The 24,608-nt window shown below is 48.8% G+C and overlaps 1 protein-coding gene across 1 annotated transcript in view; it reads right to left on the minus strand.

Moving 5' to 3' along the window:
• Positions 1–15,574, minus strand: part of ntn1b (netrin 1b) — a 42,714-nt gene extending 27,140 nt beyond the window's left edge. The window contains exons 1-3 of the mRNA XM_089018715.1: positions 15,328–15,574; positions 14,209–15,245; positions 2,688–2,876 (exon numbers count right to left, since the gene is read on the minus strand). Of these exons, the coding sequence (XP_088874841.1) occupies positions 2,688–2,876; positions 14,209–15,223 (1,204 nt within the window). The 5' untranslated portion in view covers positions 15,224–15,245; positions 15,328–15,574. The remainder of the gene's footprint in view (positions 1–2,687; positions 2,877–14,208; positions 15,246–15,327) is intronic.
• Between the last annotated feature and the right edge of the window lie 9,034 nt (positions 15,575–24,608).

Here is a 24,608-nt window from a genome sequence, read left to right on the forward strand (position 1 = left end):
AAAGGTTTGGAGATAAGCTATATAGATAAAGGTTATCTTATCTTAACTCTGCCAGACAATAGGCAAAAATGTGTCCACTCCAGCGCCAGGGTTTTTGTCATTTTCACTCAAATTGCAGGACCCACAGAATAGTGAGTTTTAGGACTACATCAACATTCAATTCAGCGAAATAAACCTTAGACTCTCTTCTTTCATCAGAAAAAAGTTAATTCCTAAATTATATGGGTCTGGAGTTATCTAGGCTTGAAACGGGGGAGGCGCCACAAAATACTATACAATACATGCATATTGATTTATATCGCGCTTCAACAACAGCTGAAGCTGTAAAAAAAGTGCCAACAAGGAAAAAAGGCAAATGCTGCCCCCTAGGGGAATGGAAAACACTGTCAGACCAGCGCCTTGTAGGCACCCCCCACAAAAAAAAAAAAAACAAAGAAATTCGGGAATGGCGCTCCACGTCATACTTTTCAATTCTCGAATAAATTGTGAAATGGCAGCAAATGAGTTATAAGCAGATTCCGGTCAGTGTGACATGGATCAATTTGCTCTCCTCTGTTTCAGCTTCCGGACATTTGAAGAAAAGGGGGGAGGGAGGACGGGAGGTTCTATACTTGTGATTCTCCAAGAACCCCGTTTACACTTGGCTTGATGAGGGGTGCCCATCGCCGAAATGAAGCGTGAAACCGTTCCATGCCGGCACCGGAAATTCTGCCGGTGAGTGGCCATCCAAGTTGTACGTCAAGTGAGGCGGGAGGATTGGGCAATAATAGCAGACTTCCTGCGGGCTGCGTTGGCACAGTCCTTCCATTTCCTGTCCAACAACAGCAAAGCGGGCCGCCGGGCTGATTGAAACAATAAATAGAAGCTCCTTAACGGAGGTCGGGTTGCCTCGTTTTGGTCACCTGAGGAGAAAAGGGACCCATCCGGCTGTTTGGCTGTGCCGGCTAGCGACGGGGCTTCAGCTCTCGTCTGGAGTGTTTAGAAAAGACTTGAATGGATGTCACTCCATCATCGGGCTGAGCGAGAACGCTCTCTCGCATTAACCTGGCGCCGGGTTCAAAACTGGGAATCTCACTCCTCTTCCTTCCGATGCGTGCAAATGTTTAGACTGGCGGCCTTGAACAACGGCGTGAAGGACCATTTCCAAGAGCGGGTGATCGATCAAACTTTTGCCTGACCGCACGCGGTAAACCAACCCCGATGCTGTGGTAAAAAAAGAGCTACAGAGAAGCCCACCCACCCCCCACACACACAGACCTTTTTTTGTGGTCTCTGTTTCCAATAATCCTCTGCCGCTCGGCCTGAGACCGGAGGTATGCGCCCGCACCTGCGCCCCAGTGTGTTGTGTCCGTTTATGTGTGCGCGTGTGAAACAGGCATGAAGAGATTAGTGAGCCGCTTCACACCTCGCACCTTCTGTTTGTTATGTTTGTCTTGTCAGTCATTGGCAGGGGACCCCCAAATAGCTTTGCAGCGGTGCGGGTCAGTTCACCGGTGCGGAGACAGGTGGCTGCTTTATTCCAAACTTTCCAAAGAATTCCTTTAATACTTCAAGCGTGACCGTGTAGGATTGCCTGCTAACTGCCAACAAAGGGATTATTTTACTGGAATTTGACAGAGTGACTCGTATTCGATGACGACTCCGCAAGCCCCCGTTATGACAATGTTGACTTTTCAACACGGGATTCAAGGTCTTCTTTTGCATGTACTGTCAAAGTCTGGAGCGAAACAACCATACACACACACACACACACACACACACACACACAAAAAGGAGTCCAAGATGGCGCCCGAATAGGCAGTCATCAGCAAGTGCTCACATGAGCCTTGCTTTTTTTTTTTTTTTTGTCTTGTTTTGTGTTTTCTTTTGTCACTTTGTGTTGTTGGGCGTCGTGTGGAATGCATACGGATTGTTTTTCAGCATTTTCTGTAAGAGACTGTACTGAGCGCTTGCGCCTTTTCGGCAGCATGAATATGCCAGTACTGTTTTTGAATGGGAGGAATGTCGGAGCCATTCGACTGCCATCGCTGGACACCAAAGGGGCCATTGTGCTTTTTTTTTTGAGCCTGTTATGGGCAGCATCTTCACAGCCCCGCTTTGTTCAGCGGAAGGTCGGTGCTGTTGGACAGTCTGCGGTTGGATGGATGCATGGCTTGAGGAGCCCGCGATAAGAAGAAAGGAGCGTCAGCGCAGAGCGCCGATGCGTATGTGGAACTGTCGCGGCTTGGAATTGAAGCGGATTTATGTGGGACAGGAGATGTGAGACACTCTCTTCGTCAATGGATGCTACAGCTTCGTGTTTGCTTTCAACATTTAGCTTGTAGTAGACGTACAAATTCCACCATGACGTCCCTGATCCACTCTCTCTCGCTCTGTAACCCATCCCCCACTGCTGCCTTCTTGACCAATCACGTGGCTTTAACCGAAGACTGGGGGCAGGGAATAGAGGACAAAAACAGTGGCCGCCATTTTCTTATTAGGAGAACGCGCTCGTTCGCGAACAACACATCAGTCATTGTGGCAGCTCCGTGTGTATCCCGAAAAAATAGTTTGTATGCCAAGGTAAAATGTTCATAAATGTAAGGTTCGTGAACCGAAAAGTTGGTAAGCCAAGAGGTTCGTAAACCGAGGTTTCACTGTACAAGTTGTGTGTATTTTTTTTGTCATGTGTACCGTCAAATGTTTACCTTTGCAAGCTCTCCGGTGTGAGATGGACTTGGTCATGTCCCTGTAGAAACCTTCCTTGCAGTAGTGGCAATGGCGGCCCGCCGTGTTGTGACGACAGTTCAGGCAGACGCCGCCGCTCCGGCGGCCTGACAGCTTGTACAGCTCCATGTTGAAGCGGCAGCGGCGAGCGTGCAGGTTGCAGTGGCAGGCTGACGGGTGGGAGACGGGGAGACGATTAATGAACGCTCGACAATTTGCGACTTTGTCAAAACGCAACGTGATTCTTTCTCGGCGATGCCCAAAGATGTCATTGAAACAGATGGCCGACCTTGGGAATAATACAGCCCGTGCAATGAACGTCCGGCTTCGGGATCACTTTGAGTCTGCCACCTGCTTGTGAATTTAACCTTTGAACCCTGGCAGGAAAAGGTACTTCCCCCTCTCACGGAGATCTGAGGCTCTTCTATTTGTTGATTTGTGATCAGTCCAATTTTCGGGCGTTCCAACTTAAATGGCGCTTTGAGCACAATTTTTACTTTGTCATCAGACAAAGTCGGCGTTTGCTTTTCATAAAAGGTAAAGCTCGCTCGCGTTTCTTCGCATTGCACAAATCTCCACCCTCAGCGATCTTCATGTTATTGCCTGGAGATGCTGGCTCTCGATAACACTGCCGCATATGCTCCATGATCATCAGGGCTACGACTCACACACACACCAAGTCACACCTGCCAGAAGGGACTCAAGCCGGCAGGTGGCGGGGATTCAGGCATAACCCGCCCCCAACCCACCTCCTTATAGGACGGGTCCATTACTAATGCACACACAGCACCAGTCTTACACAGAGGTGTTTGGCAGCTGTCACAAGCTTATCTCCAATGGTTCCTTCCCTGAGGCTGATCGAACACACATTTTAAGAGTTCGCACGCACGCATACACACACACACACACACGCACGCACACACACACGCACACACACGCTCCCTCCTCCCATCCCCTCTTTGCTCTTTACCGCTTTCTTATCCCAGATGTTATCTCCACTTAAGGGAAGTGTGTGAGAGGGAAATGGAAGTGGGGAAGGGGTGTAGGGAAGGGGCTCTATTTTACATGGAGAACAATTGAAACGCGCCCTTCACTACTAACGAAAGGATTACAGTTTCATCAGAAGAAAATAATCAAGGATTGCAGATGAAATGAGACATTTCCTCGCTCCAAAAGCATTGACGTGAATTATTTTAATGGGGAAACAAGGGTTATTTGTTACTGTCGCAGAAATAAATCTAGTTTTTTTTTCTTAACTGGAAATATTGCGACCCCTCCCCCGCAATATGTTTTTTTTATGGATGCGAGTGGTATCAGAGGATTAATAAATGCTATCTTGGCAGCTGTCCCCAGGCACTTATGATGAGCACTGTGCTGTCTCACTCACGGAGTCACCACAACAGTTGTCCAACGGTGACAATAGCGTGAACGCCGATAAGACGAATGGCACCTCGGTGCATGTGTCATCTAAAATTAGATATGGTTGAACTGAGTTTTTTGTTGGTTCTCGTCTTCTTCAAGTTTTGTTAATCAAACAACATTTTCGTCCAGTTTGGTGACATTTTTGCTCAAAAATGTGCATAACAATGCACTTTCTTATCAAGCCTCTTGTAGGTTGTTGTGTAAAAAAGGATGACCAGATGGAATGGCTTTCTGAGATGCTATGTTTTGTGTGGCACGAGTGTGTCAAACTCATTTTATGTCACAGGCCTGTTTCAGTTCCAGTTTCCCTTATTATCAGAATCAGAATCAACCAAATAGAACTGTATAGTGCCCCTTTGCAATTTTTTGATGATGATACTAGTGCAGCGTGTTCTACCGGGAACAAATTCCTTGTGTGTTCTACATACTTGGCAATAAAGATGATTCCCATTCTGATTATGACTGAAAGAAGTCAGGATCAACGGTTTATTCACGTAGCGACGCTAGCTTCATTCCAGTAACATAGACACTACATTGTAACGTCTATGTTACTGGAATGAAGTAATTTCATCTGTGCTGTATGTCATGCATATTAGCATATTTGACAATAAAGCTGACTTTGACTTTGACTTTGAATGAAGGTTTTTTTTGGTGATAAGCAAATGCTGACATCATCACTCTTTTTATTAAAAATGAAAATTGAAAATTTTGGTAGAGATTTTCGCAGGTGGTAGGAAAGTTGACCTCTTTGATTTGCTTTCGCGAGCCACAGAGAATAATGTAGGGGCCATATGTGGCCCTCAGGCCTTGAGTTTGACACCAGTACACTAATGCATGGTTTGGTTGAACATTTTTGTTGAAACAGACCTTTAATTCCCTTTTGTTCAATGCGATGCTGCTCCGCGTGTGATAAAGAGGCACTTTTATGACTTTTAGCGCGTGGGAGGTCTAAAGTCGTTTCTGGTATGTTTTATGATGTAGTCTCTCTGCATCACACATTTTCACCTGCCGCGGGCGAGTCTGCATTGGAGATCCCCACAACAAAGAGGGCTTCACGTTGGATGGCGATAGCTCAAGAGTGCAGCTTTGACGTTACGCCTCCGCCGATGAATTTAGCCGACAGTTCTGCTTTTATTTGGCGGAAAGGGCCCACTTGGAGCGATGATGTACCATTCTATTTACATTCAAGGGTCATCTATCAGGCTTAGTGAAGGAGCCACTTGGAGTGGGTGTACATGTTGGATCGGAATTGCAAATATCACATTTTGGAGATGTGAGAATGATCACCGGGAGTGGGGAGTTTGGGGGGGGGGGGGGGTCTTGACATGATCTGTATCATGCACAGTGTAGAAATACTGAGAGAATTGTGATCACACAGGACTGCAGCTGCTGGGAAATTGCACGGTAGGTGAGCGTGTGGACAACAACAAAGGAGCAACGAGTTATCCAGATGATGAATCATTTTACGAGAGATTGGAGCGATTTTTGACGATTTTCACTGAGGGCAAAAATGTAAACAGTCAAAGAAATGTTTGATTTCAATCTTGGCCAGAAAAGTTGCAGGTTTACTTCATGACTTCAGAATAGTGCCTCATGAAGAGTGAATGCCGTCACCTTGGTATCTCGGAAACAAATAACATTAAAAAAATGTGCCTATCCAAAGGGTTTAAGATCTTAATCAGAGACCAATGATTTTACACAGCATATTGAAGAAAAAAGAACAGATTGGTTCGAAAAACAATCGAGCTAGTTTTTAGCTAGCACTTTTTAGAGGAAAGGGCATGTGATTACCGCAACGCAGGATGTGAAAATGAGAAAATGTACTCGCCCTTACGATTACACCAGTTTCCTCTTTTCTAGCCCGAGCCTATACTGACTTTGCTTTGTTCCCCGTGAACGAAAAACAAGCTTCAACCAAACCGTTCCAACTAAGTTGGAAGCAAGGGAACATCCAAAAGGTATTGGAAAAGTTGGACTACACACAAACACACTTTGAACATACATATCAGCGATGTGCAGGCTAGCTTCTGTGGCTATGCCTGACTTAGCCGTGGTGGTACCAAACAGAGCTTTGACAGATGGTCAAGTTTAGACCACCTACTCAAGTCACATAGCTGAATGCTGGCTAACTGAAAGCTTTCCATTGAGCGGCGATGTCACGGGAGGCGTCCTCCGTCTTTCATTGGCAAAGCTCCGCCATCCCTGCTGGGGCTCAATTAGCAGAGCCATCAAATGGCCTCCATCCGTGCTGTTGAGCGCTTGCAAATGGTCCCGTTGCCGCGTGAAGGTGGAATGCGGTGCCTCGATGTCAACAGCCGGTGGATATCATTTGGTGACATCAAATGTCACAATGCGTCATTAGGCAATGCCGTTTAAAGCTTAGTGGGGCATAGTAACGACCCTCCCGTGGCCAAAACCTGAAACAAGCAGCCGGCTTGAGTTGGAACTGTTCAATAGATTATTTGAAAAGTGCGTACATGCACAATCATTCTGCATAACACTGCATTGACATTGACTGGTACTTGTAAGAGGGAGCTTATTGTCACGTTTCGGTTTGCGACCAACCAGTGGCACTGCATGCAGCTGCACAGGTGTTGGTTGTTTTAATCAGTGGCAGTTAAAAGGACTCCCGGCATGACCATTCAGTGTCAGGTCGTTGTTTGTTTCACCCTGTCAGGTTGCATCTCGTCATATTTTACTCTTGGTTTTGTTTGCTACGTTGTTGTTGTTTGAGATTTTGTTCCTGCTTACTTTATGTAATAAAATGTATCAAATACACCCTCACTACAAACTCACTTGTACTCTTTGGCATTTGACTCAGCACGATTCAGACTTGATCTTAGTTTTACTCTCTTGTGCTTTCTACCATCGTTGTGACTGCTTTATTTCCTGTATGTGATAGTTGTCCATGTTAAGTGCTTTGTTACAGCTTCAACTGTTGTTGTTAAAGCGCTATATAGATCAATGTGTATTGTATTGCATTCCATCGAAAGGCTAGACACAATTTGAAGTTCCTCCTTGTGGAATATTGCCAGGGACTACTGTTTCCTTATTTGAGTTTGGAGGCCAGTGGAGTGACAGTGAGCATTGATGAAAAGATTCATTGAGGGTAAGAGTAAGTACATACCAAGAAGTGAGTCGGGACTATAATATGCAGGCGGACTCTGTCTGCGCTCATGGTAGTTGAAATGTAACTCAAAAGACGATGACAGATGGAACACGGTGGAGACATTTTCTCCAGATATGAAGGTAAAAAGTGGGGGATTCATAGTCACCAATTGTTTTGATGGAAACATTGAGTTGAGATCACAGAGGGATTTTGGTCCCAAAGTTTGTGCGGGTTGCTAGGTGGCCTCCAGGACGTGGGTACAAGCTGAAGAGGAAAAGGCTTGGTTCTTCCTGAATCGCGGCAGCTTCTGGCAAGCGTTCGCAGTGACCCGTCAATGTCATTAGCGACGGAATAAAAGGCCACCCCAATGAGGTCGTTTACGGCATCGACCCCAACCACTGAACCACGACGCTTATTTTCCACAAAAGGCTTCGTTAGGGGAGAATTCCAAAAAGTGAAACGCTAAATTTACGTATAAGCATCATCTCACAATGAAGACGGGATTCTCATCGTGGAAATTAAAAGAGCCCATTTGCCCCCATACCAGCAAATCCGAAATGGTCCCATTGCGTTGCGCATCAGCGTCTCTAGTTCTGCTCATCGCTTGCGTTCAGAAACGATTTTCAACCCTGGCGGGCCTGATGCAAATTGCTACATTTTGCCATTCAACTGATGTCAAGTATTCAAAGTTACCATCGCAGTCACGCTGTTCTCAGAATGATGAATGGCGGACACTGTGTTCATTTTTTTTTTGCCGCCAGATGCAATCCCAACACCCCACAACATAAAAACTTCACGGAACACATCCCAGACACCCCACATATTGTCTCTGCGCTCTGTCTGAGGTCATACTTTTTCCCAGTGGCGGACTGAAAGTGAGAACCAGACACCCGGCGTTATCTCCCCAACTCTCTATCGTGAGAAATTGGACCTCGATGTCTGTGTAAATAAAGACCAAACGCAATCCAAATGTTCTACGAGGTCCTCATCGGGGTTGACGTCAAGTTGAGGTTTTCCTGAAAGAGGAAATCGTCTCAGATAGACATTTTGCGTTGTCTGTTTCTATGGGACCAAAGTCCAAGACTGGGATGTTGCTTTCTAGGTGAGCCATCTCGTGCAAAACAAATATTGTTCTACACTGGATGCAATCACCGGTCAGGTGTTTTCCCATGCTGTTAGCTCGAAGAAGGGTTCTTTAAATCATTCACTGCCAGACAATGTGCAAAAATGAGTCCACTCAAGTGCCAGGGTTTTTGTCATTTTCACTCAAATTGCAGGACCCTCATAATATTGAGTTTTAGGACGACATATACATTCAAGGCAGCGTAACAAACCTTAGACTCTTTTCTTTCATCAGAAAAAAAAAAGAGTTAATTCCTAAATTATATGGGTCTGGAGTTGCCTGAGCTTGAAATTGGGGCTGCTGTACAAATTGGGCAAATGCTGCCCCTTGTGGGAGGGAAAAACATTGCCAGAGGTCTGAAACCAAAACCCGAAACAATTCGGGACTGGCGCTCCACCTCATGCTTTTCAATTCCCAAAATTCGGGAATGGCAGTGAATGACTTAAGGTCAGTCGGGCAGTTGAAGGAAAAAAGGGAAATGCTGCCCGCTCGTGGAAGGGAAAAACATTTCCAGAGGTCTGACCAGAACTTTATTGGCACCAAAACCAAAACCAATTCCCGAATACATTTGGGAATGACAGTGATTGAGTAATTGTTGTTTGTGTATTTATTTATTTATGTATTTCTTTTTGATAATCTGTCTGAAAAGGGAAGATGGGTGCTGTCTTTTCTGTAATACCGTACAGTAGCTATCTAGCTGGCTAGCTATTAGCTATCTATCGGCTTGCTAGCTAGCTAGCTTTCTATCTATTTGTCTTACTATTAGTGCATCCAAAAGATAGGCTGTCAAATGAAAAACAAAGTACAGTAAAGTCTCGTTATATCGATATTCAAGGGAGTCCGAAAAAATATCGATATAACCGGGACTATCGATATATCCGATATCGATATAACGAGACTTTACTGTAATGTAGTTTATTCAATACATTGTAAGAATGAAAATTGTAAAGAGCAGTACATTGGGGAGACTCAACAAATTCTCCAAAAAGGACTATCAACATCGCAACGATAATACTACTGGGCCTCAATCGGCAGTACATATGCACCTATAAGCTAGCAACCACTCATTTGACGTCAATGAGGTTAAAATCTTAGCGAAAGAACATAGATGGTTAAAAAGGGGAGTAAAAGAAGCGATTTTCTTTTAAAGCTAAAAAAAGCTAGAAACCACTCAGTTGACGACAATGAGGTTAAAATCTTAGCGAAAGAACATAGATGCTTTGAAAGGGGAGTAAAAGAAGCAATTTTCATAAAACAACTAAATCCTTCATTAAACGGGTTTGGTGGGGTGAGGTTCAATTTGGATCGTTCGTACAACAGCCTACTTAGGCAAAATAGGATTAGGAATACTGATGAGGTGATACCGGTGGAAGTGGGGCATTCAGGCTCGTCGTTAGTCAGGACAGTAGGAACAATCAGTGGAGTGGCAGGGAGTAGTCCTCTGCTCCCCCCAACCTGAGAGCAGGGACCTATCATAGCAGAGTCCGGCACCGCCATATCTGGACAGTAGGGATATATACATATATATATATATATAGGGCCTAAACTACCAGTAAGACTTTAGTTTGCTGCCGAAGTTTCTTGAATAAGAAGCGAAATGTCCGACACCTTCAAAAGAAGTACAGATGACGGCTGAAGAAACCTTTTCATCGTTAGAAATGAAATGTATTATTATTATTATTATTATTATTATGTTTTCCCATCCTACATTTCTTGTGGATCAAATGTTGGCAAGATCAAATGTTGGTCACTTTCAGACTCATCGTCGCAATCGACTCGTTCTCAAATTAATGATGTGCCATCACCCCCCCTCACCACCACCACCACCACCCCAAAAAAACATTCCAAAAGCAGGAAAGAAAGTTAAGCAGCTTGACAACAACCGTTGGTGCCGCGATGTCAAGGTCACCGCTGGTTTCATTTCCACTGGCAAAAGCGCCGCCGGCCACATTGTTTGACTTTTCCACGAGCGGCAGTCAAGCTTCGGCGCGTTTTACATGACTGAGACTCGGCAGTCCATCTAACTGGCACTCTGCTGCTGATGGGATTTTCAAGGGTGTGTGACTTTCAAACCTGTCGGGAGGCCAAGAAATGTTCCTCAACCTGCTCTGCACCTGTTTTCCATCAACCGGTCGGTGCAAGTTTTATGCTCGCTTTCACCTGGAATCGATTGTAGTTTTTTCTCCCTCACATACACACTCTCACCGCGCCCCCCACAACTACTATTCTCATGCAACCTTGATCGCGAAAACTCATTTGTTGTTCGGGTTTGGACTATTTACAGAGCACATCTGAAAGTTGTAACGTTCAAACCCAAAGGGGGGAAACAACTCTCGTGGTCATTCATGGAGATCCAAACAAACAAAGTGCCGCGATAGCAACGCGTCTAGTTGTTTTTGACGACTGCCTTTCTCACGACGGAATTTGAGTGAACGTGATGTTCTGATATTAAACGTAATAGTCGCGCTTGCCCACGCCCACGGCACCGGTACAAACGGGAAGAAGACGAAGACAGGGGCGCGAAGGAAGACTAATCTCCAAAGATCTATGACCTCATGTTTTGCTCCAATCGCGACACGAGCCAATGGCGAGGAGCTCAAATGAGAGACAGATGGCGAGCGGGCTTGGCGGGGCCAAACCTGTTGACCCAAACAGGAGGCGGGCAGCGCAAGGAGCGTGTCAGCCGTCCCCACCGACAAAGATGGGGGACCACTACATATACTGTATACTAGTGTTGCGCAATACCGTAAAAAGATTATGCTTAGATTAATGTCGTCTTTTATTATTTATAATTGTATATGTTGTTTTACTGTGCTTGTCTTGTGATTGTAAAGTTCCCTTGAGGGTTTTGAAAGGCGCTTCCTAAATAAAATGTATTATTATTATTATTACTACTCCTACTACTGTATTTTTTTAGTGCATAAGGCACACCAGAGTGTATGGTGCACCCTCAATGAATGGTGTATTTTCAAACGTACGATAAACGTATTTCAAAAATACGATATTATTATTATTATTATAGTAGTAGTATCTGTGTTGTGAATATTGAAATATCAATACAAGTGCCATATTTAGCATGTTCCCTAAAGGAATGACATTTTTATGATTGCATTTTTTTCTTTTCATCTGGCAAAACAATCTTTTGCTGTTTTTGTATCAGATGCCAATGCAATTTTAAGGTTGCATCTGATTGGCCAGTCATAAAAGCAGATCATTTCATAGGAATGTTTCAATTTTAAACCCACGTCTTTGCAATACCCAATATTTTTTTTCGATACACTGCGCAGCCCGAATATGTTCTACACTTTCAGCATAGGTGTCAAAGTCAAGACCCGGGGCCAAATCTGGCCCACCACGTCATTTTATTTGGCCCGCGGAAAGCAAATCAAGCAGGTCAAGTTCCAGGATGCTTGCGAAAATTTGAACCAAAATTTCAAATTGGCGTATGTAAACCACAATAACAGTCATCATTCTTGACTTCAGGTTTGAAAATTAGTTATTTATAATAATAATAATAATAATAATAATAATAATAATAGGTGGCCCGGTAGTCAAGTGGTTAGCACACCGGCTTCACAGTGTAGAGGCCGCCGGTTCGCGTCCCAGTCCGGCCTCCCTGTGTGGAGTTTGCATGTTCTCTCTGCGTGGGTTTTCTCCGGGTCCTCCGGTTTCCTCCCACACTCCAAAAACATGCATGGCAGGCAGATTGAACACTCCAAATTGTCCCTAGGTGTGAGTGTGAGAGTGACTGTTGTTTGTCCTTGTGTGCCCTGCGATTGGCTGGCAACCAATTCAGGGTGTCCCCCGCCTCGTGCCCGAAGACAGCTGAGATAGGCTCCGGCAACCCCCGCGACCCTAATGAGGAATAAGCGCTACGGAAAATGGATGGAATAATAATAACAATAATAATAATAATAATAATAATAATATATTTTATTTCTAAGCACCTTTCAAAACTCTCAAGAACGCTTCACAGTCACTGGATAATAACTTTTTTTTTGTGCGGGTGAGCAGCGGCAGGCATTCGCGCCAGCGTTCACTCTTCCCCAAAGTAACACGGCAGCAAAGTTATGAAAGGTAGAGGAAAGGAAAGAAAGAAATCAAAAAACAAAATACAGGAGCTGCTGGAAAGGCAGCCAGTCTCGTGGCGCCATCTTGAATTAATTTTGCGTGTGTTCTTTATGTGATATGTGGAGGAGAATAAACATTCTAATGGTTTCAACGGCCCTCGAGAGGAAACCGTAACTACAGTGTGGCAAAAAAATGGGTTTGACACCCCTGCCTCGAAGGAAGCTCTGGACTAAATAACTCCAGTTCATCCAACCTGAATGAAGGAGTCCCACCCGTGGGTGTTGCACCGTCTTTTGTGTCAGAGCAGAGCTTCCCTGATGATTTCCTCTTTGGAAGATGCGCTCATTGGGATTTTTTGACGTCCGCCTCCCTCCCACAGCGAGATGGATGCCACACGTAGCGAGCTTTTTGTTTGAGTAAAATACACTCACATGTCGGCTTTGCAAGGGGGCCAAGGAGTGGGCCAAGGGGAACAACTTGTTCATTTGTCCTTTTTGCTTGAGCAAAGCAACGCATTGTCACTACTTGTTACTTTTCCAGCTTTGCTTCACGGTGCTCGGGGCGGTGAGTTGTTGATACTGCCCCCCCCCCATCCCTCCTGCAGACCCCTCCCGAAGGCTCCCCCTTGCTCTGCTTGAAAAAATAAACAGCACCACCATACGTTCACTTGCACTGAACTCTTAAATGGGGATTCAAATGACCTCCCACCGTGTTCCCTTTCGGAATTGCTCACAGGCTTTTCAAGGCGGCTCTGTCGGTGCCATAAAATGTCACTAAAAGCGGCCTAATTGTCGGTCCATTCTGGACCGGCACCTTCTTGGGGGAACACAACACGCCCCTCAAGTCTGTCACCGCAGCTGCAACGCTTCCTTCTGGCTGCGGGATTGAGGAACAGGCTCAAAGCGGCGGCATCGCACATTTGGAAAAGCTCAAGGCGCGCTTGTTGCATGTGATTGAATGACATCTGACATCTTTTCTCCTCTGGAATTTTCTTGGGGTGCACTTGACTTTTCAAAAGGGCATCCTCATCAATCAGTGGGTGGATATTTGGGACACTGTAGCCAAAGTTCAGGTTACATTTTATACTGTTTCATAACAGTGTTAATCAACTGTTTTTCATGTGTTTTATTTTATAATTACTGGGTTTGAAATCACAATATCAATCCACCCGTCTATTTTGGAAAGCGCGAGATGGAACCCAAAACCCAAATCTGGACAAGTCGCAAGACACACATAGAAAACAAGCCATCTTGTATCTTTTTAACTTACGTTCACACATACATATAATGGCTTGAGATCTAATAGACATGTTTTGCGATTGTGAGAGGACGGCGGAGTACCCTCAGAAAGTGATGATGAATATTATCATTAATCTATGCGAGCAGAGGCGACAGAGTTGAGATTGAAGCCCAGCCTCAGAAATGGAAGGAATATCCTTAATTAATTGCCATCATAATGAATAAATAAATAAACAGAGGAGGTATGTCATTTCTGGACAGAAATTAAGTAAATACATAAAACAATAAAAATAAATACTGTACACACACAACAAATTACAAACAGGGTGCTTAGTGGTTTTCGTTAAGCTAATGTCTAATTTAAAATGCGTGCATCTGAAACGGGGTTTTGGTTTTCTTTTTGATTGCATGCGTCAAATCCGCAATTTCCAAGACTAATTGGCAAGTTTGACAATAAAAAGACAATTAGTCTTATCCCATAGTTGCTGTTGGAAGTAATGATGGGGGAAACTAAATGCAAAATGAGTATTTTGGCCTACCGACACACTCGTTGGCCTCCCTGGCCGTGGCGCGCTGCCAAGGCCGGTCGTAGTGGAAAGGTTTGCACCTGTCGCACTCGGGTCCCGCCGCGTTGTGCTTGCACTCGCACACCAGCTGACCTTCCCTGTCCTTGACGCACTTGGACGCGTGGCCGTTGCACTTGCAGCGTCCGCCCACCTGCAGGTCCGACGCGGCGTAGTAGTAGGAGTCTCGGGCCAACTCCGAGTCGTCCTCGTTCTCGTCGCCAAAGGTGTGCAGCCGGCTGAAGATCACCTTGATGTCGGTGGCCGTCACCCAGTCCTGGAGCACCGGCGAATTGTCAAAGTCGTGCGCCGAGGGTCTCCCGTCCAGCGTGCTGAAGGCGATGAGACCCCCGGTCAGCGGGCGCATGTCTGTGTGCGAGTCGGTGCAGATGGCCTCCTGTTCGTTCTGCTTGGTGATGGTCGCCTTGTTCTGCCGGTTGTACATCTTCTTGCACTGGGTCGAGTAGTACTGGAAGGGCACCCAGGACTTGCCGTAGTCCATGGACTTGTAGATGGCCATGGATTCCGGCCTGGGGGAGCAAAACTGCAGGCTCACGTAAGTGACCTCGAACTTTTTGCCGAGGGACAAGGTGAGGGTGACGTTCTGGGGGTATTGCGCGTAGTTCTCCGACTGCCAGCAGGTGAGGTTGTGCGGGTTGTTCAGGTCCGTCAAGTAAACGGACGGGTGATACTTCTTCGGGTCCCCCGAGTCGCACGTGCGGCAGTCCCGCGTCCTGTCGTCCCCCTTCTCGGACACTACGCAGTACCTGGTCGCCGGGGAGCCGCACGTGCTGGACACTCGCACGTCCTTGCCGAAAGCCGAGTTGACGAAGTCGGGGATGCACCTTCGCGGGTTCCCGTTCTCGTCGTAGCACGGGTCCGGGGGCGAGGACTGGGCGGCGAACATGCTCAGCCCGTAGCCACCCGAAACGCTTTCGCCCAGGGCGCAGAATGTCACGAAGGTGAGCCAAACCTCCAAAATCCTTCGCATTGTAGTCCGAGTCCGACTTGGCCTGGCAGGAGAAAAGAACATCGGCGCGGTTGAAAAGATGACGTTCAAGTACATTCGCGAGGACGAGCGTGAGATATTCTTACCGGGGAAACAGTCCAAACAAAAAAAAAATCTAATCTGCTATTGGCCAGTTAGCGTTTGGGGAAAAAAAACACAAATATCAATCATAACCTTTCGTTATGCGCGCGCACACAATAAAAAATACAACTTCTTCGATAGGTAATCGTGTATTTCCCTCTTTGAAGAAATGAGGTGAAGTGAAGGGCCAGCCGGCTGTGAGTCTCTCTGTCTGTCTGTGTCGACGGTCAGTCACACCTCTGGCCACCCTCGGCTCTGTCTGCCCCATTCCATCTGTGGTGGGATGCAGAAAAAAGGGGGGTCCTCTCACAACTCCACAGGAGAATGAATCGACCGTCGAGTAATCACTTGGTGGGCGGCACCGCCATCTTGCGATTAAAACAACGCACTACATTCAGTTTGCCTGTTGAGTCCATTCAGGTACCGCCCGCCACGAAGGAAAATCATGAGATATATATTTTAAAAACTTTTCATTTCAATGTTCTAATCAAATCAAAGTACATTTTTAAAGGTAATGATTGGTTTGGTGATTTCAAATTCGCTATAACTGTGTTCTAATTCGCTTGCCATAACCGTGAAACAATATCAATAACCACTGGAGGGCCGACCAACAGACTAATGTGAATTATATTTTGTCCATGAAATAATTGCACATTGTCATTCGGCTTCCTTTCATTGTTGTTCCCCTGTTGTGCTGATTCCAGATGTGTGTTTTTGTATTTAAGCATTTAATCAAACACATTTCTGCCATCATTTGTTACCGCGGTCAGAAATCTACCTGGACGCCTTGACTGTCACATCTCGTTGCCATCCGGGGCGCGCCCCGCCCCTCCTGTCACCTCCTCCGCCAATCCTGGGAGACGGCCCCTCCAATCATCGTACACCTGGGTTCCCACAGCTGATTGTCATTTCACTGATGGTGCCTTCTGACTATATCTGTCTCGCGCTCACTACCGTCTCCGTCGGAGTATTCTTGGTCATTGCCATTTCCACGTCCGTGTTGCCAGGTCTGCTATCATTCAGTTATCTTCCTTCACTCATCCCTGTTTGTTATTATTTGATGCTGTTTCCAGTAAAGACTCTGTATCCATCCAAGCCTGTCACGCCGTGTATTTCGGGTCCTTCCCTAACACCAAAAGTCCGTCGCTCGAGGTCTGCCTCCTAGCACTCGAGCGTTCGTCACACAATACTCCGACCACCCATGGACCCCGCCGGCGTTGACAGGTATGTTACCGCCCTTGTACAAGAGGCGGAGCGTTCGAGCCAGCTGGCCCAGGCGATTGAGGAAATGCGCCACGCCACTACCTCGCTGGCTCAACGCCTCAAGGAGATGGAAAAGTGCATCGCCACCCTCTCTGTTCCTTCCCCCCCGCCCGTGGGCAGGCGCACGCCCCCGCTACCCCAACCCTCACGCTACGCAGGCGAAACCGAGCGCTGCGCTCAATTCCTAATGCAGTGTGCGCTCGTGTTTGAACAACATCCTGACGCCTACGTTAGCGATGAGGCTAAGGTAGCCTTCATCACCAGCCTGCTCGCGGGCGAAGCCGAATCATGGGTGCTGGCGGTACGAGAGTCCCGACCGGAGCTGTGCGCCTCGTATCCGGACTTCGTAGCAGAGATTCGCCGGGTGTTTCACCATCCAGTGACGGAGGTCGAGGCGGAAGGGAAAATCCTCGACTGCGTCCAAGGGGCCCGTTCGGCCGCAGAATACTCCGTCGCTTTCCGGATCCAGGCCGCTGGCAGCGGCTACGGCGACCGAGCGTTGAGGGGGGTGTTTCGTCGCGGCTTGAATTCCGACCTAAAGGATGAGTTGGCTACCCGCGACGCCGGCACCACCTTCGACGACCTCGTCGGGATTGTCATCGGCTTGGATCAGCGTCTTCGAGAGCGGCGAAAGGAGCTGAGCGACCGACGGCCCGAGGTACCCCGAAGCCGACCTCGGTCGACCACACCCGGCAGCGACCGCGCGCAGCCCCAGGAGGGACTCTTCGAACCGATGGTGATAGGGGGGGGAGACGACCACGCCAACCCGAGGGCTCGTCGCACCCGAGGCCCCCAGCCTAGGACCCACGGCCAATGTAAGTCCCCGCCGAAACGGAATCCGTTGGGGGCTAAGTCCACTACACGAGCCACACGGTTGGAGCTGGAGAGTGAACTATTTGGCCCCTCCAGCTCCCAAAGAGTGTGGGCACTAGTGGACTCGGGGGCCGACGGGTGCATTATCGACCCCCACCTGGCCGACCTGCTGGGCTGCCGACTTTTAGATCTCCTTCCCCCTAAGGAGATCGTCGACCTGGATGGCCGATTATTAGCCCGGGTCACCCACCTCACGGCCCCACTTAAGCTCCGAGTGGCAGGCAACCATGTGGAGCACCGCCAATTTCTTGTTATGCCCTCCCGGAACGCGCCATTGGTCTTGGGTCTCCCCTGGCTCAAGGCCCATGACCCATCCATTTCTTGGGAGGGCCCCACCATTCAGGGCTGGAGCCCCTACTGCTACGCTAACTGCCTGCGGTCGGCTACGGCAGGGCGTAACCCCTCCCGCGGTGGCCCGCCCGAGGCCATCTGCCTCAAAGGCGTGCCACATTGCTACCACGACCTGCGGGAGGTGTTCAGCAAAGACAACGCCCAATCCCTGCCGCCCCACCGACCGTATGACTGTGCTATAGACTTGCAGCCAGGGGCTCCATTACCGGACTCCAGACTTTACCATATTTCACAACCGGAACGGGAAGCCCTGAGCACTTACATAGACTCCTCTCTAGCGGCAGGACTCATTCGGCCGTCGCGTTCCCCCCTGGGCGCAGGGTTTTTCTTTATCGACAAGAAGGACGGATCCCTGCGCCCATGCGTTGACTACCGGGGCCTGAACGACATCACCATCCGCAACAAATACCCCCTCCCCCTCATGGATTCGGCCTTTGCGCCCCTTCAGTCCGCCACCATTTTTTCTAAATTGGATCTTCGCAGCGCCTACCATTTGGTCCGAATCCGTGAGGGGGATGAATGGAAAACAGCCTTCAAGACGCCTTTAGGGCACTTTGAATACCTGGTGATGCCGTTCGGGCTCACGAACGCGCCGGCCGTATTCCAGAATTTAATTAATGATGTGCTCAGGGACTTCCTCAATGTTTTTGTTTACCTCGATGACATTCTTATTTTTTCTCGCTCTGCAGAAGAACACCGGCAACACGTCCGACGGGTCCTGGCGCGGCTCCTGCAAAACCGGCTCTATGTGAAGGCAGAGAAGTGTGACTTCCATGTCCGCTCTCTGTCGTTCCTGGGGTTTGTGGTGGAGCAGGGGCAGCTCAGGGCCGACCCCGCCAAAACCAAGGCGGTGGTGGAATGGCCGATCCCAAAGACGCGCAAGCAGCTTCAGCGGTTTTTGGGGTTTGCCAACTTCTACCGCCGCTTCATTCGCGGGTATAGTCAGAAGGCACTCCCCCTCACTAACCTCACGTCCACCAAGCTCCCTTTCAGGTGGACTCCCGATGCTGAGGGGGCTTTCAACCGCCTCCGTCGTGCCTTCACCAACCCCCCCGTTCTGCGTCATCCCGACCCGGATCTCCCGTTCACGGTCGAGGTTGACGCATCCGAGTCCGGAGTAGGGGCCGTCCTTTCCCAGCGCTCTCCCACCGACCAGAAGCTACGCCCATGCGCCTTCTTCTCCCGCCGGCTCAGCCCCGCCGAAGCCAATTACGACGTCGGCAATCGGGAACTGCTGGCGGTCGTCCTGGCCCTGCAGGAATGGAGACACTGGCTTGAGGGAGCTAAACACCCCTTCACCGTCTACACGGATCACAAGAACCTGGCGGCCATCCGGTCGGCCAAGAGACTTAACTCACGGCAGGCCCGATGGTCACTCTTCCTCACCCGTTTTGACTTTTCTCTCACCTACTGCCCAGGGTCACAGAACACCAAGCCCGACGCCCTATCCCGTATCCATGAGCCGGCAGAAAGGGAGGAGACCACCGCCAACATCCTGCCGGCCCAGCGCATCCTGGGCGCCCTGAGGTGGGAGGTTGAGAGAAAAGTCTAACAAGTCCAGGGAACCACCACCATCCCCAGGGGCTGTCCCAAGGATCGCCTGTTTGTCCCCCCCCCCTCTACGCACCGAGGTGCTCATCTGGGGGCACACATCTAAGATAGCTTGCCACCCGGGGGTCAACAGGACGATCCAACTCATCGCCCAACGGTTCTGGTGGCCGGGGTTTAGGAGGGACATCACCCTCTTCGTGAAGGCCTGCCCGACCTGCGCCCGTGGAAAGGCCTCCCACCAGCCCCCGGCCGGACTCCTCCAGCCCCTACCGGTTCCGTCCAGACCCTGGTCCCACATCTCCGTCGACTTCGTGACAGGCCTCCCCCCCTCCCGTGGCAAGACGGTCGTCCTCACCGTAGTGGACCGATTCTCCAAGTCGGCCCACTTCGTTCCGTTAACCAGGTTGCCGTCCGCCACCGAGACGGCTCAACTCCTGGTTAACCATGTCGTCCGTCTCCACGGGATTCCGACGAACATCGTGTCGGATCGGGGACCGCAGTTCGTGTCCAAGGTATGGAAGCGTTTCTGTCGGTCCCTAGGGGCATCGGCGAGCCTGTCGTCTGGGTACCACCCCCAGACCAACGGACAGACGGAGAGGAAGAACCAGGACCTGGAGGCGGCCCTCCGGTGCGTGTGCCTCCACAACCCGGCGGCGTGGGCCCTGCACCTACCCTGGGTGGAGTACGCCCACAACTCCCTGGTCTCCGCAGCCACAGGTCGGTCCCCATTCATGTCCGCCTGTGGCTATCAGCCGCCCTTATTTCCCACACAGGAAGGCCAGGTGGAGGTCCCGTCTATCGATCATCACCTCAGACGGGCCCACAGAGTCTGGAAGGAGACCAGGGACGCCCTGTCACGCACCGCATCCCGGAACCGGCGGGTGGCAGACCGCCATCGACGGCAAGCACCCAGCTACCAGGTCGGGCAGGAGGTCTGGCTATCCACGAAGGACCTTCGGCTGGCAGGGTCCTCGGCCAAGCTGGGCCCACGCTTCATGGGTCCCTTCCCCATCGAGGCCATCCTCAGCCCGGTCTCGGTGAGGCTCCGGCTACCACCCACCATGCGGATCCACCCCGTGTTTCATGTTTCCCTCCTCAAGCCAGTGGAGACCAGCCCCTTAGCCCCCACGCCCGCCCCCCCACCTCCCCCCCGGATATTGGACGACGGACCAGTCTACACCGTGCGGGAGATACTGGACTCCAGGCGCAGGGGCAGAGGAGTGCAGTACCTGGTCGACTGGGAGGGCTATGGACCTGAGGAACGTCAATGGGTCCCACGTGCCTGGATCCTCGACCCATCCCTCACCCGGGCGTTCCATGCGGCTCACCCATCCAAGCCTGGGGGGCCGCCGAGAGGCGTCCCTTGAGGGGGGGGCACTGTCACATCTCGTTGCCATCCGGGGCGCGCCCCGCCCCTCCTGTCACCTCCTCCGCCAATCCTGGGAGACGGCCCCTCCAATCATCGTACACCTGGGTTCCCACAGCTGATTGTCATTTCACTGATGGTGCCTTCTGACTATATCTGTCTCGCGCTCACTACCGTCTCCGTCGGAGTATTCTTGGTCATTGCCATTTCCACTTCCGTGTTGCCAGGTCTGCTATCATTCAGTTATCTTCCTTCACTCATCCCTGTTTGTTATTATTTGATGCTGTTTCCAGTAAAGACTCTGTATCCATCCAAGCCTGTCACGCCGTGTATTTCGGGTCCTTCCCTAACACCAAAAGTCCGTCGCTCGAGGTCTGCCTCCTAGCACTCGAGCGTTCGTCACATTGACAATCAGTTCTGGAGCATAACAATCAATGTCCATGTAGATGTTGCTTTAACCAATCAGAGTCCGTGTTGGCAACCTAAGGCCTGCTAAAAGGCGCTGGAAACGTCGGAGTTTTCGCTAACGATGATTGGCTAGTCACATGATTGGTCACTAGCCAATCTTTTTTGTTCACGAGCCGCTAGATCAGGGGTCCGGACCCTATGGCTCGTGAGCCATATATGGCTCTTTTGATGATTGCATCTGACTCGCCGATGAAACTAAAGACATATTCTCGCCTTTTCGCTGTTCATTTTCTGTTTGGGCTGCAGTTGACGGTAAGTGCAATTTTGATTGAATGATACTGGCCGTTCATGTTGAAACAGGTAAGCGCCCCTTTTAAATAAGCCCAGCGAGTAAAAAACTGTGACGAGTATGAGGAACAGAAAACCATTCATGTTAATGCTGAGTACTATCGTAAAGTTATTTTAAAGGACAACCGACATCGCTTTTTTGTTTCCTAACTGACATCAGAAAAATGTTTTGTAGCATCTAAAATACCCAAAACACCCAGGCTGATATGTTTAGTCAAATGCAAAACACCAATCAAAATTACTTAAAGTGTCCAAAATCTGCAAAAAATTGAGCTGCGAATTGGGCATTTTCAGAAAGTCCCGCCCCCAGTTCGTGACGTCACGCCAAGACGTCTTGCATTGCTTGTGAATCAAAACAATGGCTTCAGATTCGGAGAAAGATGCTTATTTGTTACACAGCCACGTATGAATATGATTCAAATAGTTCTGAATAGGAAAGTATAAATGTTTGCAATCGATTAAGGAAGGTCGCAGGGTCATTTTGAGTGATCAAGACTGATGTGTAGTGTCACAGAAAATGCAGAAGATGGCGGCAGAGCTCCGTTGGAAATAGGTTTATTATTCAACTTGGAATTTTTGTCAATGAATATCAAAGAGTTGTCTCGGTGTAACACACAACGATTCACCATTGCGTTATTTATGTGTTTTCCTTCTAATTTCGCCATCAACACGAAGTTTTCAGACCAAACAAAGTACCGTGAAATGCATTGAGGTGATGCAAGGTATGTCCTTTCTCAGTCAGGGGCGTTCCTTCAGTGACGTAGGGTGAGGACTCGTCACTAACTCAAAAACAAGACTTCTGGAATGTTCAGCGCGAGTCTTAAAAGGTAAAGTATAGCTATATGCCAGGGATGTCCAAAGTCGGTCCTCGAGCGCCGCTGTCCTGTCTGTCTGTTTTTCAGCTCTCCCAGGAGCAACGCACCCGATTCAAAGGGAGAGCTGAAAAACAGGCAGGACAGCGGCGCTCGAGGACCGACTTTGGACACCCCTGCTATATGTGGTGGAATCTTTGTAAAATACGCTCCGTAGAAGTCATTTGAAGACATTTTACAAATTATGGACACAACTTGTCCGGAGACGTCGGTTGTCCTTTAAATAATACATTCTGACATTTTGTTGAAAAGTGGCCGTGCGTGTTTGCTTGTGTGTGTGTGTGTGTGTGTGTGTGTGTGTGTGTGTGTGTGTGTGTGTGTGTGTGTGTGTGTGTGTGTGTGTGTGTGTGTGTGTGTGTGTGTGTGTGTGTGTGTGTGTGTGTGTGTGTGTGTGTGTGTGTGTGTGTTCTCGTTTGTGCGCCACGGTTGGGACATCAACCTGACAGCACGCAGCCCGGTGGGGACTCGTGTACCCGTGGGGACCTAAAATGAGGTCCCCATGGGCAAATTGCTCTGAGAGACTTCAGACGTTTCATGACATTTCCTAAAGTGTCCCCACGGGGTCATTCCAGACCAAAAATCTGTGTGAGTGTATGCGACCCTAATGTGGCAGACTGGTGTATGCCAGGGATGTGTCCTTGCACCAGTCCTGTTCAACATCTTCCTCCTTCAAATAAGCCACTAGCAATAGTGGACTCTTTCAAATACGTACCTGGGCAGCTTTCTCTCTGACGACTCAAACAGGCATCAGCATCTTTTGGCAGACTTAGGACGAGATTCTTTCAAAACAAAGATCTCAAACGCCACACCAAGACTGCAGTTTATCGGGCTGTTGTTGTGTCAACCCTCCTCGACAGCTGCGAAGCATGGACCCTGTACAGTCGCCACCTCAGGATGCTTGAGGCCTTCCACATCAAGTGCCTACAAAGCATCCTTGGGCTATCCTGGAGAGACAGAGTCCCCCACACTGAAAACTCTACTCTGCAAAACCAACTGCGCCAGTGTGGAAGCTACAGTCACCCGGCACCAACTTCGCTGGCTAGGCCATGTGATCAGGACGCCAGAAGAGCGCTTGCCACGTAAGGCGCTTTTTTGCCAGCTCCATCTCGGCCGTCGCCTGGCAGGAGGCCCCAATAAAACGCTATAAAGACCAGGTGAAGAGTGCCATGAAAAAAATGCATCCTGAACCCGACCGACCCAGCTGGAGGACATTGCAGCTCAACGCTCCATCTGGCGGCAGCTCCTCCAACAAGGCATACAGAAACTTGAGGAAGACCGAGGTGACCGACGGACCAGGAAACGTCAAAGGAGACATCATGCCAGTGCCATACCCACAACCCCAGTCGATGCCTTCACCTGCTCTGCCTGTGGCAAGCAATGTGGATCTCGGATTGGGCTACACAGTCACATGAAATGGTCCCACAAGAAGAAGTAGAGCTGGACTGTCACCATCGGACACGATGGACAACCTCAAGCAAGTAAGACATTGTAGCAGTAGAGGAACGAGCATGCCCGCCACAACATATTTAGATGTGAAAATACGTACAAGTCACACGAGGCCTACAATTGGTGCGTTGCATTCGATGTCACGGCCTTATGCCAACAACGTGGCACACTAGCATCGAGAGCATCCAGCATATTTCGTTCAGACAATGATGAAACTATGGTGACATTTTCGAGACTGTTGTCACCACCTTCACCATGGTTCATGGGCCAGTGCAGCCAGCATTACTCGATGATTTTTATAACATCAAATTAAATTGATACATACAGATAATATTGCAGCCCCGATTTTATTGTAAACGCAAAAACACATGTGCAGCGATGCATTTTGACAGCCGCTGGAGCAACTTTGTAACTCCACTGCGCCAGCACCGGCGCACGTCTATTACGATTGGCCCATATTGTCACGTGATCTGCGCCTCATATGACATACTTCTTTTAAAATAGCTAAAGAAACTGTCAAGTTGTTTTGGTTTTTTGAGTTCTCCCCCTAACTTGAAAAGGGGTTTTGGCGGTGTTGACCGGGGTTACACTGGGACTTCACTCTTTGACTCCAATGATGAGACAGATTTCTCCTTTCTTTTTCCTCTTTTATTTGGACTTAATCGTCTCTTTTCTCATTGAAAAGACAATTGGAAAATTGCAAGCTGATTTCAAGATTGCAAGTTTGCAAGTTTGCAAGGTGAAAAACCTTTGAAGAAGGTAAAACACAAACAGCAATTAGGTTTACATTTGAAGGCTTAACAGGCTG

This window comes from Hippocampus bargibanti, linkage group LG17, assembly GCF_051943395.1.
Source record: "Hippocampus bargibanti isolate YZ-2025 linkage group LG17, ASM5194339v1, whole genome shotgun sequence".
Classification (NCBI taxonomy): Eukaryota; Metazoa; Chordata; class Actinopteri; order Syngnathiformes; family Syngnathidae; genus Hippocampus; species Hippocampus bargibanti.